Source organism: Cryptococcus neoformans, chromosome 7 (assembly GCF_000149385.1).
Source record: "Cryptococcus neoformans var. neoformans B-3501A chromosome 7, whole genome shotgun sequence".
In the NCBI taxonomy this organism is placed as follows: Eukaryota; Fungi; Basidiomycota; class Tremellomycetes; order Tremellales; family Cryptococcaceae; genus Cryptococcus; species Cryptococcus deneoformans.
The window spans coordinates 911,550-926,549 of NC_009183.1; the positions used below are offsets into that span (position 1 = coordinate 911,550).

The 15,000-nt window shown below is 49.6% G+C and overlaps 9 protein-coding genes across 9 annotated transcripts in view; 5 read left to right on the forward strand and 4 right to left on the reverse strand.

The window, feature by feature from the left end:
* Positions 1-1,861, reverse strand: part of CNBG3030 (hypothetical protein) — a gene marked incomplete at both ends in the record, with an annotated part of 3,628 nt that extends 1,767 nt beyond the window's left edge. The window contains 6 exons of the mRNA XM_769229.1: positions 1-402; positions 453-690; positions 736-798; positions 874-915; positions 966-1,035; positions 1,089-1,861. The exon at positions 1-402 is cut by the window's left edge and continues 691 nt beyond it. Coding sequence (XP_774322.1) covers positions 1-402; positions 453-690; positions 736-798; positions 874-915; positions 966-1,035; positions 1,089-1,861 — 1,588 coding nt within the window. The remainder of the gene's footprint in view (positions 403-452; positions 691-735; positions 799-873; positions 916-965; positions 1,036-1,088) is intronic.
* A 273-nt stretch (positions 1,862-2,134) lies between these two features.
* Positions 2,135-3,111, forward strand: CNBG3040 (hypothetical protein; the record flags this gene model as incomplete). Its single annotated transcript, XM_769230.1, has 5 exons — positions 2,135-2,414; positions 2,464-2,738; positions 2,790-2,795; positions 2,850-2,953; positions 3,009-3,111. The coding sequence occupies 5 exons, from the start codon at positions 2,135-2,137 to the stop codon at positions 3,109-3,111; spliced, it is 768 nt and encodes a 255-aa protein (XP_774323.1).
* A 105-nt stretch (positions 3,112-3,216) lies between these two features.
* Positions 3,217-4,549, reverse strand: CNBG3050 (hypothetical protein; the record flags this gene model as incomplete). The annotated part of the gene is made up of 2 exons (XM_769231.1): positions 3,217-3,533; positions 3,592-4,549. The coding sequence occupies 2 exons, from the start codon at positions 4,547-4,549 to the stop codon at positions 3,217-3,219; spliced, it is 1,275 nt and encodes a 424-aa protein (XP_774324.1).
* Positions 4,550-4,917: 368 nt separating this feature from the next.
* Positions 4,918-7,067, reverse strand: CNBG3060 (hypothetical protein; the record flags this gene model as incomplete). The annotated part of the gene is made up of 12 exons (XM_769232.1): positions 4,918-4,949; positions 5,003-5,211; positions 5,263-5,434; positions 5,484-5,616; positions 5,670-5,702; positions 5,757-5,945; positions 5,998-6,004; positions 6,056-6,141; positions 6,198-6,243; positions 6,291-6,379; positions 6,432-6,572; positions 6,684-7,067. 12 exons carry the CDS (start codon positions 7,065-7,067, stop codon positions 4,918-4,920), a joined length of 1,521 nt encoding a protein of 506 aa, XP_774325.1.
* A 1,029-nt stretch (positions 7,068-8,096) lies between these two features.
* On the forward strand, positions 8,097-9,573 carry CNBG3070 (hypothetical protein; the record flags this gene model as incomplete). The annotated part of the gene is made up of 5 exons (XM_769233.1): positions 8,097-8,323; positions 8,386-8,769; positions 8,836-8,969; positions 9,028-9,205; positions 9,261-9,573. The coding sequence occupies 5 exons, from the start codon at positions 8,097-8,099 to the stop codon at positions 9,571-9,573; spliced, it is 1,236 nt and encodes a 411-aa protein (XP_774326.1).
* Positions 9,574-10,283: 710 nt separating this feature from the next.
* Positions 10,284-11,241, forward strand: CNBG3080 (hypothetical protein; the record flags this gene model as incomplete). Its single annotated transcript, XM_769234.1, has 7 exons — positions 10,284-10,318; positions 10,372-10,460; positions 10,531-10,563; positions 10,626-10,714; positions 10,778-10,945; positions 11,054-11,154; positions 11,217-11,241. The coding sequence occupies 7 exons, from the start codon at positions 10,284-10,286 to the stop codon at positions 11,239-11,241; spliced, it is 540 nt and encodes a 179-aa protein (XP_774327.1).
* Positions 11,242-11,588: 347 nt separating this feature from the next.
* On the forward strand, positions 11,589-12,243 carry CNBG3090 (hypothetical protein; the record flags this gene model as incomplete). The annotated part of the gene is made up of 3 exons (XM_769235.1): positions 11,589-11,657; positions 11,722-11,867; positions 11,937-12,243. The coding sequence occupies 3 exons, from the start codon at positions 11,589-11,591 to the stop codon at positions 12,241-12,243; spliced, it is 522 nt and encodes a 173-aa protein (XP_774328.1).
* A 219-nt stretch (positions 12,244-12,462) lies between these two features.
* CNBG3100 (hypothetical protein) lies at positions 12,463-13,313 on the reverse strand (the record flags this gene model as incomplete). The annotated part of the gene is made up of 7 exons (XM_769236.1): positions 12,463-12,479; positions 12,526-12,607; positions 12,664-12,780; positions 12,869-12,985; positions 13,037-13,049; positions 13,104-13,109; positions 13,183-13,313. The coding sequence occupies 7 exons, from the start codon at positions 13,311-13,313 to the stop codon at positions 12,463-12,465; spliced, it is 483 nt and encodes a 160-aa protein (XP_774329.1).
* A 148-nt stretch (positions 13,314-13,461) lies between these two features.
* Positions 13,462-15,000, forward strand: part of CNBG3110 (hypothetical protein) — a gene marked incomplete at both ends in the record, with an annotated part of 1,793 nt that continues 254 nt past the window's right edge. The window contains 4 exons of the mRNA XM_769237.1: positions 13,462-14,126; positions 14,426-14,492; positions 14,554-14,653; positions 14,716-14,987. Coding sequence (XP_774330.1) covers positions 13,462-14,126; positions 14,426-14,492; positions 14,554-14,653; positions 14,716-14,987 — 1,104 coding nt within the window. The remainder of the gene's footprint in view (positions 14,127-14,425; positions 14,493-14,553; positions 14,654-14,715; positions 14,988-15,000) is intronic.

The following is a 15,000-nucleotide window of genomic DNA, read 5'->3' on the forward strand; positions in this document are numbered from 1 at the left end:
GCTGGCTCGCCAGAGGCACAGAAGCGTTTACGCTACCAGACGGAGCGGCGCCGGCGTTAGAAGCCGCTCGAAGGCGGGAAGAAGATGCAGGAGGCTTGATCTCGCCTGTGCTTGGCCCGCTAAAGCTCCCTCGACTTCCTGTACCATCTGTATGAGGAGATGCTTGTGCTTGAGCCGCGCCGCCGACACTGTTACCGCTGAAAGCTGGGTTGTATGCAGCATTCAGAAAGGACTGGTGACTTTGAGGTTGGGCGGGGGTGTAAGGCATCGTCGTTGGTTGTCGAGCAATGTTGCTGTGGTACATTTCGGGCGGGTAAGCTCTCGCGAGGTTGTCTAGGGATTTGAGAAGATGCAGCACCCGAGGGGAATGGCCGGTCGTAGCTGCCGGTGATCCTATCGCTTCTGTCGGACTTATTAGCGTAATTCGCTATCGCTTAACAGATACAACCTACCGCTTTCGCTGGCGGCGATATGACCAATCATATCTCTTACCAAACCCATCATCGCCATCTCACGCATTCTAGCCTCGTCAGCTTCCGACCTAGATTTCGCGAGTGCATCCTCTAGCATATTGATCCTGTCTTCCATCAAGTGCATACGGGTCTGATCTTCATTGCTCAGACCAATATGACGAGGAGAATTTTCATCTCCTTCTTGGTTGTTCGCCTTCTTGGGCGCCACGGGTTTGCGCTGGTCTACGTTAGCGATACTTCCAACCTGTCGGAGAAGACTCACTTTGATACTCTCAAGATCGGATTTACCGCCAGCCTGGAAATTCGGATGTTGAAACTCCCAAATCTACCGATCAGAAACATTAGCATTAGATTGCGTCACGTATCCTATCAAGCATCAGCAAAGAAGAAAAAAATTTACATTTTCCTTGATGGAACCCGTTCCAGCATCGACGTGCTTTATCTGCCACGACGTTAGCATATACACACGGTCTAGTCTTCAGTCGTACAAACCTTGGAAAAGCCATATTTATTCAACTGTCGCACAAAACTAGAGAAATTGGAATGTCTGAAGGTCTGCGGCCTACAGAGCGTTAGCATTAATATATGCAGTAATGGGTTGTGGATCAAATTTACAGGATTTTCGTAGTGAAGTCGTTCATATCCCATACCACAAAGCTCGTCCCATTTGCTCCCCAACCCACTGAACCTCTCTTTCCCTTTTCTCCCTTCTTTGTCCGACTATTTCCGTATTGCGCCTGTTCTTCTTCCAGCATCTTATATAGTTTTTTGATGAATTCTGAAGGCCCTTGTTGCTGGGTCGCCTTGTCCCTTTCCTTGTCTTTTTCCTTTTCTGCGCTGGCACCCTGAGGACCTGCACTAAATTGTGATCGTGTATCAAAAGATGCGGAGACGCTGAGAGGGATACCCGATAAAGGCTGATTTTTCCCACCAGCACGCGAGTCGCTACTCATCAAATCTTCCAGCTTAACCCCACCTCCTCGGCTGGATGGCGTTGTTGCACTCGTCTGCACAGGTGCCCAAGGGGTGTATTGTTGAGCTGAGGCAGGTTGTGTTCGACTTGCCGTCACAGATTGGGATGGTGAAGAGCGATGAGACTGGGAATAAGGCTGGTACGGGTCGGCTCCACGCGAAGAACCAGCAACGGCACTGTGGTATTCCATACTACCGGCCGCACCTGGATTTGCTTGCCATGTATTTATCTGAGACTGCCTGTCGTAGGAGTACGCGTGAGCATCGCCTTGGAAGGTCATTGGCTGGCCTGTATGAGGATGATATTGCTGATGAGTTTGTTGTATGGGTGTCGATTGAGAGTGGACGGAGGATGGGTGATAGAGCGGCTGCTGTGTGTACTGTGGCTGCTGAGAGCCTGAAGGCACACGGGACATGTCGAGGCTGGTCCCAGTGCGAAAAACAGGGCGATGTCAGAGGACGCAGTTGATGAGTGTCGAGAACGGGTTATGGAGGATGCGAGCAAGAAGAAGTGCGAAATGTAAAGTATATATAGATGAGTTGAGAAGAAAACAAGGAGAAAGACGCGAGGGAGGATGGAACGGCCGGCGGCGGGCGGCGGCAGCGAGTGAAGCGGCGGTGAGGAAGACGACGACGCGGATGGCAACGATGAAAGTGGCGAGCACGCTTCTATACGTGTCCCCACCACAATGTCCCCAGTCATCATCCTCACAGGCGCATCGAGAGGCCTCGGTCTAGCTGTCCTCCGCATCCTCCTCGCGAAGCACAACGCTCGAGTTGCCACGCTCTCGCGCTCCCTGACCCCGGAGCTTCAGGGCGCTGTGGACGAGTATGGCGCCGACAGGGTGCTGCCCGTGCAGGGCGACGTAAGCAAGCCCGAGGATAATGCCCGGGTTGTCAAAGAGGCCGTCGACAAGTGGGGCCAGCTCGACGGTCTGGTGCTCAATGCAGGTAGCATCGACCCGGTCGGTACGTGTGGTCCACTTTGCATATGAACGTTCTGGTGACACTTTCACAGACAAGATTGGGAACGTCCAGCTGGATGCTCTTATTCCATACGTCCAGACTAACCTGCTTTCAACCATCTATCTTCTTCAGCCTGCCCTTCCTCACCTTCGCAAGTCCAAGGGCAGGGTGGTCCTCGTGTCCTCCGGAGCTTCCTCTACTGGCTACCAGGCTTGGGGTTTGTACTCTATGGCCAAGGCTGGTATGAACAGCTTGGCCAGAACGGTAGCTAGTGAGGAAAAGGAGAATGGTGTTGCCATCTGGTCTGTCAGGCCAGGTATGGTTAACGTAGGTAATTCTCTACTGTACTTGTTTGCATTGTGCTAACATCTTTCTAAGACTGATGTAGGTGGTTGCTTCGATTCTAATGGCCGCTACCACTGTACTAACCTATTGCAGATGCAATCCTTCCTTCGAACTCATGGCCCTGCTGAGATGAGCCCTACCGACATGGCCAAGTTCCAAAGCGCCTATGAGAAGGGTGAACTCTTGGCCCCCGAGCAGTGCGTTAGGTTGACTCTCACAAGATGTGATGTTTCTGACATGAAATTTGATTAGACCTGGCTCTGTTCTCGCCGGCATGGCTGTGAATGGTCCCATCGAGCTCAGTGGAGAGTACATCAACTGGGCCGATGAGAGGCTCAAGGCTTTCCAAGCGTAAAGTATAGTTGGGCTGAGATGAAAAGAAGCAATTATGAGATGCATAGTCGTGCGATAATACAACTTCTGAATGCCTACAACAAGATAATTGTGACAGGACACGACATTAAGCGGAAGGCCCTTCGCCCCCTATCCAGTCTGCAAACCACTCGACGACACCTGCCACCATTCTCACCCCTACATCGCTACTGCCGAGTCTCAGGTCTGGTCTCAGATATCTATCTTCCTTGACTATATCTCGCTTCCTCTCACCATCCAAGTGATGATGCAGAACTGCACCTGGAGCTCGATAGATGTAGTCTGACGCCGTAGTAGTGGTATACCGGGGCAGAATACGATAGAGAATGGTTATTTTTGGGCGAGAGGAAGGTGTGAGAACTAGATGGGCTAATTCTTTTGCCGAAGCTGATTTGAGTTCTACATCTGCGGCAGTCATCAGCTGAGTTAACCAAACCATCCGATGGACCCGTCCAAAACGTACTTTCCAATAAAACAACATCTCCTTTCCGTACCTTCTCATCGCCCCAGTCTTTTGCACACTCGTCCCACAGTCTGACAACACAGCTTACCTGACCTTCATTCCCGTGTGGGGGCGCGGTGATCATCCATTTCCCAATCCATAGCGTGTCGCTTGCATCTTGTCTGCCTTTTGTTCTTCCTCGCATACCAAGCTGCGTCTTTCGCTGCCTTTCAAGAGGGGTATCCACAGAGGCAATGCAAGCAATAATGTTATATCGCTCTTTCCCACCATATCCATTGTCAAAAACCAAACCCCCTTGTTGCGGTGCCGAGCCCTTCTTCAGTACGTCTTGTAGACTAGTTAGCCTCGACGTCGGTACACTCCAAGACGGAAAGTTGAATATTGATGTCTCAGCCCCTGCGGAAGGAGGGATCTGGGATGGCCAGCTGCTAGCAGTTGTGTTGAGCGTCGATTCCAAGCCCAGTGACTGTTCCTGCCCTTGATCAGGCAAAGTTGTAGAACGTTTCGTGCTTGATGGCAGTATAAAGGAAGGTCGGGTGACAAGCTTTTTTGAAGCTCGGCGGGGACTCGTACGGACTGCCGGATGGTTGGTTGTGGGGAGAGAGGGAGGAGGAGGCATTCTATTACGGGAGCGTTCCTCGAAAGTCGATATCTCGATATCCTCATTTTGATCTGATTGCGATCCGATCGCCCTCGACGATACAGTCCTTTTTCCCAATACAGACACCTTTCCATGCCCCGTCGCTTCTGTCTGATCCATGTAATGAACATCCATGGCCTCCGGCGGATTGTTTGAAGGGTCATCATTCGGAGGCGGCAATGAATGGGACTCTTCACGAGGAGGTGGGTTGAGCCGATGGAACGTCAACAGCTGGTCTGTCGAGATCACCGAGGCATCCTTGAATGAGGAGAGGCTTGGTAAGGAAGGAGGGGGAAGGAAGACTTGAAAGTGGGTCATATCCACATGTCGATAAGCAAGTGACTTTGTTTGTTTTCTTAATGTAGGAGAAGGAAAGGTAAAATTCACTGAACGGGAAAAAACTACCAACGAAAGGAAAATAGGTTGACAAAGACTTTATCAACGTGGCGCGTTCGTATAGTAAATCAGTCGGCTATTGAAGGAATCGGAAATCCTTTCTTTTAGCAATATAGGTAGCAGCACCCCAACTTCCATCCCAGACCTAGGTTGTTCTTCCTAAGATAAGATATATACAAGGTCTCTACATGGTTGCGACCATGAACATGCATAAAAGTACGGGCACATTACGCAAGAAAATGCTCTTCTAAATTTCAACACCTTGCTATAGTTGTATCATTCATTATATCTTACTCCATCCTTCTCCTCAAATTATCGTACTCTGATTCCCAGTCAGCAATGTTCTGTCCACCATTGCACATCTCAAAGACTCACTGCTACCAGGATAATCCAGCTCATTCTCCCTCCATTCTAGTTGACCCAGCGCGTCTCTCACAGTCCTCACCAACGCCTGTCCTGTTTCTTCAGGCTTGTCAGAGTCCAGCTCCCACCACATTGCGCCGCCCAGGCCGTGATAAGCAATGTATGAAGCTTTCTGATGGGCGATTGCTTGGGTATCATAGGAAATGAGGAAACGCTTTGCCCTAAGAAATGGTCAGTTGTGTTGGCGGGATAGGAGGATCTTGTGATCTTACGGATCGTAGCTGTATGAAGCACCCAGACGGTGGTCATTGATTTCTTGGGCACCGGGCTGAGGCAGGGCTTTATAGTCCCACATACCTGCCTCCCATGACCCTTCTCCGGTACCTGAGAAAGGCGAACCGATTCCTTTGGTGTTAGCGAAAGAACGTCCATAGACGGGCAATCCTGTGCATTTCGTCAGTTTCGTACATAGTATAAGAAAGAACAGACATACCAACGACGAGCTTGGTAGGATGCACACCAGCCTCAAGGTAGAATCGCACCGATCGATCAACAGACTGTCCGTCAGGCTTGTCGGAGTAAAGGTTGGCTTGGTGACCTGCCACAGAGTCCCACGAACCCGCAAACTACATCAAACACGATAAGGATATAGTCATGAAAATCTTATCGAGAGACTTACATCGTATGCCATCAAATTCCAGAAATCCAACACCTATCCTACATTAGCGACTGATCTTTCTCTGGATGATATACGGTTGAGGCTCACCTGGTCCATCTCTTTCACTCTCAAGACTTGCATCTGCTCCCAGCCACAAGGAGCAGCGATAGTAAGCTGATACTGCCCCTGAGGCTTGCCCTTACTTTGAGCGAGTTGCTCAAGTCCCTGTCGAAGTTCGCGAAGCAGAGCGACATAGGCTTCGGCGTCCCGCGGAGTCTTGGGGTATTCGTAATCAATCTTCAATAGGGTCAGTAAGAAGCCACCAGGTGGCTATACGTTTGACACCCACATCGAGACTATGGGGGATGTTAGCAGACAGTTTAGGATCAGAAGCTTTAAATTCTTACCCATCCAGACCGACATCCTCCACGAGCTTGACAGCAGATTGTACGAACGTTGATCGCCATTTGGGGTGTACGATACCGGCAAAATTCTATACGTAGTTTAGTCTGGGAACGATATGGGAGTTATGGAGACCATAATACTTACAGGGGAGAAGGACCATCCACCAATGGAGAGCAGCACCTTCAAGTTGCTGAATACGGCATTAGCTAAAGTCTTTTAACAAAATCAACTATTCACCGATTCTGTTTCTTCATAAGATAGATAGCCTTGAAGCAGCCATAGAGGTTGGTACCAGGCTCATCCCACGAATCACCATCGTAGTGGATCTTGTACACACAATGAGCACCTTGCATGCATCAAACCGTGCGAATGACTCACTTCGACGTCAGCCCAAGAGTCACTCAATACGACTTCACCGCTATCCTTCTTCACATTTCCAAAGGCATAATTAATATGAGTGAGGTGTTGGCTAGGGATATTTTGAGGGAAAAATTTGCGATCGTAAATACCCCTGGAGATCTGCAAGTCAGTGAATCTGCCAGGCCAAGATCACATGAGAGATCTGACCAGTTCACCTACGTCAAGTCGTTTAGCTATCATTCCCTGCATACAAGGTACAGGATCACCTACAAAGTATCCGACAGTACGCTTAGGATTGTTCATTTCTAGTTCGCCGCCTTTCAGTAGCTTTCCAACAGTCTTCCAGGGATGCGACGGGAATGCGAAATCAATCTGTGTGAAGAGGAAAGCGATAGCAGCTAGAAGGAGGACAGCTAGGAAAGCGAGACTCGGCTTGAATAATGTAGGTTTCTTGTTCGCGGACGGATACTGGGCTGGTTTTGGGGAGTGAGCCATAAGAAAAGGGTCAAGATGGCAGATGTATAACGAAGTGAACGATTGTTGGGCAGCGGTGCACGAGAAGCGCAAGAGACGACGTTTGCCGATCTGGGGCCCCAAACCATTTCCGGCCAGAACGCCAACGCAACGAATGGTCTTTTCATCTTCTATGTGCATTGTGGGAAAGGTGTTGATGATTCTTACTATCACAACATGGATTGGCAAACGATGGGTACATCGCTGCTTAGAATTTGTCCTGCATAGCACTCGTCGGCTGCTTTTTGCAACTGTATTGGGTTCGGTCTTCTTTGCCGCATCGTCTTTCTTCCGTCCGCCCCCACTTGCTGTCTTTTCCCTGGCTATTAGCGCCATCCTTCATATTTCAGATCATTTTAGAAATCACAGACGGGAAAATAAGGAGCGCTTTCGATGCGGAATGTTTACTGGTTCAACGAAGCCCGGTGTCCTCTCAAAAACAAAATTATGGTTCTGGTCTAACATCCGGCACGCAGCAAGAACAAACTCGGCATACAACGGCTTCTCCCCATGTAGCGAGGTCTTCTTTGCCCACTCCCTTATTTTATCGCTCCCCTTCTGTTGTTCAATCATCAACGCAACTTCTCCCATTATGCAGCACCGAACCCGCACAGGTTACGGCACTGCTGTGCACATTCTTTGCTGACTGCGTGCTATTACTTGTTGAATACTTTTCTATTGCCTAACCCTGCCCATTTCGATCGATCCAAGATCTCCTAGAGTTCATTTCTTCAACTACTTTCCTTCTCCTGTTTTTTGCTTTTGTTTTTCTTCTTGTATCCGGCTTCTCTCAGGGATGCTAGCTGTTACCCTGTCCAGGGCGGCCACGGAGCTGCTTTTTCCCGTTGTGTTTTCCTTCCTCGGAGTCCCCGCTGTACGTTCCTTGTATTACACATGCCTGACGCTGCGAAACTCTATTTCCTTCGCATGTCCTGTTGATCCATCACATATCCATATTTCATCTTCTGTTGACATCCCATTTTTCCCGCAGCGTATCCAAGTTTGTTTTCGTCCTCTTCCCGCCATACCTCTTATAATCTCGTTTAATATCCGTCCCCAATCGTTCCCACACGTACGACGACGCGACCTAGCAAGCACGCATCTTCTTCGACGCACCGCCCATTAAGTCATAATTCCACTGCCCACAGCGTCCATCGATCATACGCCATCATGTCTCCTTTTCTAACCACCGCTATACTCTCCGCTCTACTGTCTTTTGTTCCGTCACCGGCATCCGCTGTTACTCTAGATTCCATAATAGACGCATACGGCTTGACCAGTGCGCAATACAACTTTACCTGGCCGGACCAAGCGCTCGATTCGACGGACGCCAACGACTGGATCGACAGCAAATGGTCTTTGAACGGAAACAAGGTGGACTGGGGAAGTTCTTACATGTACGTGAATCCTTGTCCTTTCTTTTTTTTTCACCGCACAAATGCTGACAGGCTACCTAAAGCGTCTTCTCCGCTGACCCCTCAACGACATCTTCCACCCTTGTCCGCCGACAGGGTTCTTCAACATCTTCATCAACGACTTCGACAAGTACCAAGAGTGCAAAGACCAGTAGTGCAAAGACCAGTAGTGCAAAGACCAGTAGTGCAAAGACCAGTAGTGCCGTGGCCACTGCCTCTGCCACATCAAGTGGGGTTTCCTATCCTGCTGTTACCGACCTCAACGGCGAGCCTCCGGCTCTCCGTGTAGAGTACCCTTCGGGTTCGTACTCCAAAAAGACGGGCGGAACACAATTTTATGCGCAGCCATTGAACGGAAGCGACTCCTCTGGTGGAGCTTTGGAGAGAATGTTGTTGTCGTATGACATTTGGTTCCCTACAGGTTTCTCGTGAGTCGTTTCGCACTACCTTTTTTATACATAGAAGATGTATGGCTGACGTAAACCGATGGATAGATGGAACAAAGGTGGAAAACTTCCCGGTTTGAGGGGTGGCCCGGAAACCCATGGATGTTCAGGTGGCGACGCGACGAACGGTACTACCTGTTTCAGTACTCGACTGATGTGGAGGGCCAGCGGTGCCGGGGAAGGTATGTCTTTGCTGTGTATCGCCCACAACCGTGAACTGGTATTGACTAGATCACACAGTTTACGCATACATTCCGACAACTCAGAAAGGTTTCTGTAGTGAAACCGACGTGACTTGTAACTCGGACTATGGAACGTCTCTTGCTCGAGGGTCGTTCTCCTTCACTACCGGCCAATGGCAAACGATTTACCTTATGGTAATCTTGAACGAGGTTGGCACTGCCAACGGTGTAGTCCAGTAAGCAAACTTTTAGTGCTTCACAAATTCATCTTGTCTCTAACCGAACGGACAGGTTGTGGTACAACGGAGTCCCAGCTATGACGTTTACGGACCTCATCATCCGTACTTCCAGCGACATCACTTCCGTCGGCGGCCTCTATTTTTCAACTTTCTTCGGCGGTGACGACTCTGAATGGGCAACACCTACCCAGCAATTTACATACTATAGAAACATTCAGCTTTACGGTGGTGTCGGTGCGTCCAATTTGACTGGTGCCGCCGCTAGTTCGGCCGGTCACAGGACCGCCGCCTTGGGTGGAATGAAGAGTGTCGGAATGGGTGTCGCCTTGGGCTTGATTGGTGTTGCTGCGGGATTGTTGTTGTAATACGACTATCGTGAAGTGTAACATAATCATGGTGAGGATCAAGCAGGAACGGAAGAAGCAAAAGAAGATAAAAGATACTTTTTGGGCTTTCGAGGTGTGTCTTGTTCAGAGACTTCGTAGTGTGTGAAATAATGGACTTAAGATTAGTGTTTAGAATCAAAGTAATAGAACTATACCTGTACAAAAACACTTGTACCATTAGAATATAGTATGCGAGAATGTCTAGATGCACACAATGTTCATGGCTACATCATTTCGAGAGATCATCGATTTTAATGTTGATAAACATTGTCGCAAGGCACGAAACGCGAATGAATATTCGCTTTTGTCGCTTTTGTTACGGCATCGCCTTCATTTTCATCCTCATTATCATTCGTGGACCATCGTCCTGCTTGCCGTTCTTTGCGACTCTTGCCAAAAACAGACACACTCTGTCAGAGTGCAGTAGTGTCCAAAGATCCAAAAGTGGGGGGTGAAACTCGCAGCACAAAAAAAAAAAGCCCAATTGTATTGGTTTCGCCTGCCAGCACCCATTATTACTTCACCATCGCATTACGACCTTGGCTCTTAACGGGACAGTCGGCAATGGCAGCCCCCAGCAATAGTTCCAGGTTCCCTCCATTGGAAAAGTATGTCGCCCTTGGTAAGTTGCTGACTTTTGCGATTCGCGACTGACCAGCTTTTGTTGGTTGTTAATGCCAGACTGCGAAATGGTTCAGTTAAGAAACTGCATGGGTTTGGCAAAGTTTGTATTGTGATCTCGAAAAGAAATGCCAAACTGACGAGAAGCTGTCTTAGAATTGGGATTGTGGATGCATACGGAAATGTCTTGATGGAGTCATTTGTCAGACATCATCCTGCAAATGTCGTGAACTATGTCACTCGAAGTATGTTTGCTTCTAACAAGGCGTTGGGAGTAAACTTGTCAAACGAGCAGAAAGCTAATGGGATGATCAGAGAGTGGAATAAGACCACAAGATCTTGTTGGAGGTGAGTATATACCATTTAAGCGGAGCGAGACTTTAAAAAAAAGCTGAACGAGTTGGTCTCAGCGCCGACGTATGAGCAAATCCAGCCCCAAATTATAGAGCTCATCAAGGATAAGATCGTTATCGGCCACACTCTATTCAATGACCTTGCCGTTCGTCCCTTCCCCCTCTCTCGAACTCCCCGTCGTGCTAAGTCTATTGTTTTATTTTTCCAGGTGATTGGACATCGACATCAATACGAGATGATGCGTGATACCGCACTCTACTACCCGCTGCGGACACTAGTCGGTGTCAGGAGTGAAGGCGTCTGGCCCAGTTTGAGAAAGCTGGCTGCAGCCGTGTTGAATATGGAGATGCACGCTGCAGGAACCGCGCACGATCCAGTACGTCTTTATTATTATTATTATTCATGTCTATGGGCTTGCGGCGAGAGGTACCAAGAAGTGGCACGTCTGGAGGTACGAGCAGCTGATATAAAACCTGCATTTTAGGTGGAAGACGCTAGGATGACTATGGCGATTTTCATGACGGTCAGAGAAGAATATGAAGACGCGTTGTGGCGAGGCAAAGATGTTGTTGCCTGTCTTCCCGAGTCAGTCGTTTTGTTCTCTTTTTCTTCACGCCATGGCGGACTGGTCATTGATGTCTTGGCAGACGATACGTATCCTGCTACTGGTAACTGTTGTACATATACGTCAAGGGTTTTTTTTTGTATGTTTGACTGCAGCATATATGCATCGGGCCGGGGTGTCCCATCGGTTTTTTGCGGCTTTGAGGATTTGGCGGCACAAATTTGCGGAGGCGGCAACGGCAAACAAAAAGGTTTGTTGACACGGAGAAGACCGTGCCGTGCGGCAGTCGTGGGTTGTTATTATGTAATTTTTTTGTTGTTGCTGACTCGGGAGGCGACAATGTCGTTTCTGGGGACGCCATGTCAGTATATTTCTGTGAAAATATTCGTTTGTCATTCGTTTGTCCACCTTGTATCTATCTCTGTAAACACCACCGTCACCGGTTTGTTGCATAATGGGCCTGTTCGACTATTTCCTCTGCTGCGGTCCCCGTAAAGGCAAAGCTCCCAGCTCCACTTCGCCCGTGAGTCACCACCCTTCGTCTTCGCAGCTGAGCAGTATGCTGACAGAAAGCGGGCCCACATTAGACCCGCGAGAACAATCCTTTATTACTGCCTATAAACCGCGAAGAATCTATCGTATCTGCTGAAGGTCCTCAGGGATATGGCTCGACTGAACGGTTGACAGACGAGCAACGTGTCAGGATCGAGACGATAGGACGTGAAACGGGAACGTGAGTCTGTGCTCTGATGAACGTGTTTTTAAAACGACGACAAAAAGCTGAAAGAAGGAAAAACTATAGATATATGTTGCCTATTCAGTCATTACCGCCTCGATCTCGCCTCTCCATGTCGCGCACGTCTACCATTCCGCGATCCCTGTCTTCAGGACCTTCCTCACGACCGTCTTCACCACCTCTCGCTCAGTCCGGAGATAAAGATCAGTCGTCTCTATTGGAAGAGACAAAGACACTAGGAGGGGATGAGAAGGATGGGGATGTAGTGCGGAAAACATTGTTTGCCAACGGCACGCCGATGAACCTTGGAGCGAGGAAAACAAGCGGAGGTGGAAAAGGCCGGGGAAAAGCGAAAAGCAAGAGCAAAAAGTAAATTATTGCTACTTGCCGCTTGCTGCTAGCGGACTCTCTACTGGGTGTGAGGGGGTCGCGTAGGTTTCTGTTGACGGCCACATTTGTTGTATGAGCCTTGATGGGGGAGATCACATCAGTACCATTCTCTTTTTTTGTACGGCATCAACCGTTGTAGCATTTATTATCACCAATGCATTGGACATTCTTCTTTTGAATTGTTATTTTAATGTAAACCCATCTAGATCTTGATGGACTCTGCGTGGTGTTAGACGAGTTTGATAAAAATGGAGCATATACTCACCAGTCTTCACTACCGTTTGCAAGTCCTGCTCAACACCCCAGACGTGGGCACGCAAGTCGAGGAGTTCGAGATGGAGACCGTCCTACCAACATATCAGTACATGCTATAACCTATTTCATGACGGATAGGATGACTGACGTAGACCTTCTTCATCTCGCCTCGGACCTTGGTGACGTCCTCCTTGAGGGCGTTGTTGGCCTTGAGAGTAGCAAGCTCCTTCTCGACAGTCTGGAGCCGGTCAAGATGGGACGTTATCTGTGTCCATGTCAGCCCTGCCTTTCCGCAGTTGGCCCACTCCACTAGTGAGGTCTTTGGGTTTTCATGCTTCAGATGCTGGACCCACCTTGCCGGTACCCTGCTGGAGTTCTTCGATGCTGGCAGTCAAAAGACCAGTAGCGAGCTTAGTCTCTTGTTGGAGATAGTAGATGGAGAGAGAAGAGGCGCAAGCAAAGCCAAAGAACTAGAGGATGGTCAGCGACTGGCCAGAATTTGTGGGGATAGGTGCACTGACGAAACCAAGAATACTAGACACATCCGTCAGTACTCTTTGCATGCATAAACAGCTGAAAAACACTTACCCTCCTCTGTTGATTCCATACGTGCCCAAGCATGCATAATCAGCGAGCATTATCGAGTCAAAACGATGTATGGACTCACCGGAAGCCACCAACGGGGCGCTTGACGGGGACAGCACCGACGGTACCGACGGCCGCGGCCTCTTCCCTTCGGACGGCGCTGGTGGAGAGCTGCCTGATGGTGGTGCGGGCTGTGTTGGTGAGACGGAGCATGGTGACGCTGGGGACGAGATGGAATGTATGCGAGTCAAAAAGTGTCGGAAAGAGATGCGAGATGAGTTGCGTTTTTTCGTTTGCTCTCATCGTCGTCTCCAGGTGTCTCGTCGCTACCAAGACACGCTCCGTCACCACCATCCACCTCATGGACGGCCAGGCGCCCTCCCCGGTCATACACACTCCCAGCCAGCGGCCATATCCATACCATCCAAATGCAGGATACCCATACACCCAACAACAGCCCTACCCGTCTCCGCTCCCGACACACCCAGCCCGCCAACTCCACACACCACTGCCATACAATCCGTCGCAGAGACCAGTCCATCCTCTCCCCAACGGCCACTCTCCCACGTTCCCCATGACGCCTCCGTACGCGCCGTATCTCAATGGCCCAATACAGACAAGTCCTCCGTCGTCCTCCGGCTCAGAGGCCCTGCCTTCAAACCAGATTCACATCGTGCAGACAACACCGCTGCCTGTCATGCTACGCTCCAGCTCGACCTTGTCCACTACCAGCACGAACAGGCCGCCCCCGCTGTCCAACGGGCCCAGTCCGGCCGTTGAAGAGGTCATAGTGGATATGAGTGATCAGTACGAGATGTACCCGCCTCAACAAGCACAAATGCGGCAGGTAGGGCCAAGAACAGGGTTGGACCAGGTGCAAGCACGGTCTGTCGTGAATGCAACACGACCGAACGAGATGGACGGAGTGCCCAGGCAAATGGTTCTGCCGCAGCAAATACCAATATCCAACCCATTATCGTCGGCAACGGCGGTGGTAGGAACGAGTGACAGTAACCTCTGGCAAAGGTAGGTCTTGGTCGATCCTTTGTTGTAGCAACACGGATTCAATGCTGACAGCCATGCTCTTTGCTCATTCCGCCTGTGCTATTGCCTTTGCCTGATACTCATCAAATCATCGCGATGGAATTCCTTCTCCTCTCACCACTGTCGCCTATACCTACCGCCCAAATCGATATCGCCAACCGTGACGATGTGCCGGGTACACCAACACAATCTGCGATCGATTCTCTGTTCACCGCCTTGACTGCCGTGGCTGCCAACGCTACCGCCTGCGATACTGAAACTGATCCAACTCTGATCGACAGACCTCTGGAAGACGGCACTGGATTGAGAGTGGTAGCTAATTTCCTTGAAGGACTGGGGGCAATGCAGGTAAGGACTTTGCATATTCTAATATACGTCGTTGAACAAAAAAGGATTAATAACCAAACAGAGTAAGAATCTGGAGGGCTGGTTATCATTCGTCATGTCTCACTTTGAGAACAATTCACGGTTTCAATTTGTATTGATAGGTGAAAAGTTCCAAATGTTCGGTACGCGACCCTTGCTGCTACCCAGCTCAGCTTGAAGTAGAGCCTAACGCGCATCTTAACAGACGTCCCGATCACTTACCTTCCTCGCTTCTTCCTCTCCCTTCCTTCACCACCCTCCATAATCCTGACAGATCCCATTGAATCCCTTCCTTCCACTGACGAAACGATGGTCCTTTGTCCCGATATGGAATGGCGCTGTGATTCAAAAGCTTGGAAGGGAGCGCTGAACATGGTGGTTGGGAAAAGAGGCAAAATTGAGAAAATGGATGTCGTCCTGGGGAACAGGGATGAAGGAGGAGAAATGTTTTCAGAAGGGGCTTTGAGAGTCCTAAAAGTAAGTCAGCCGC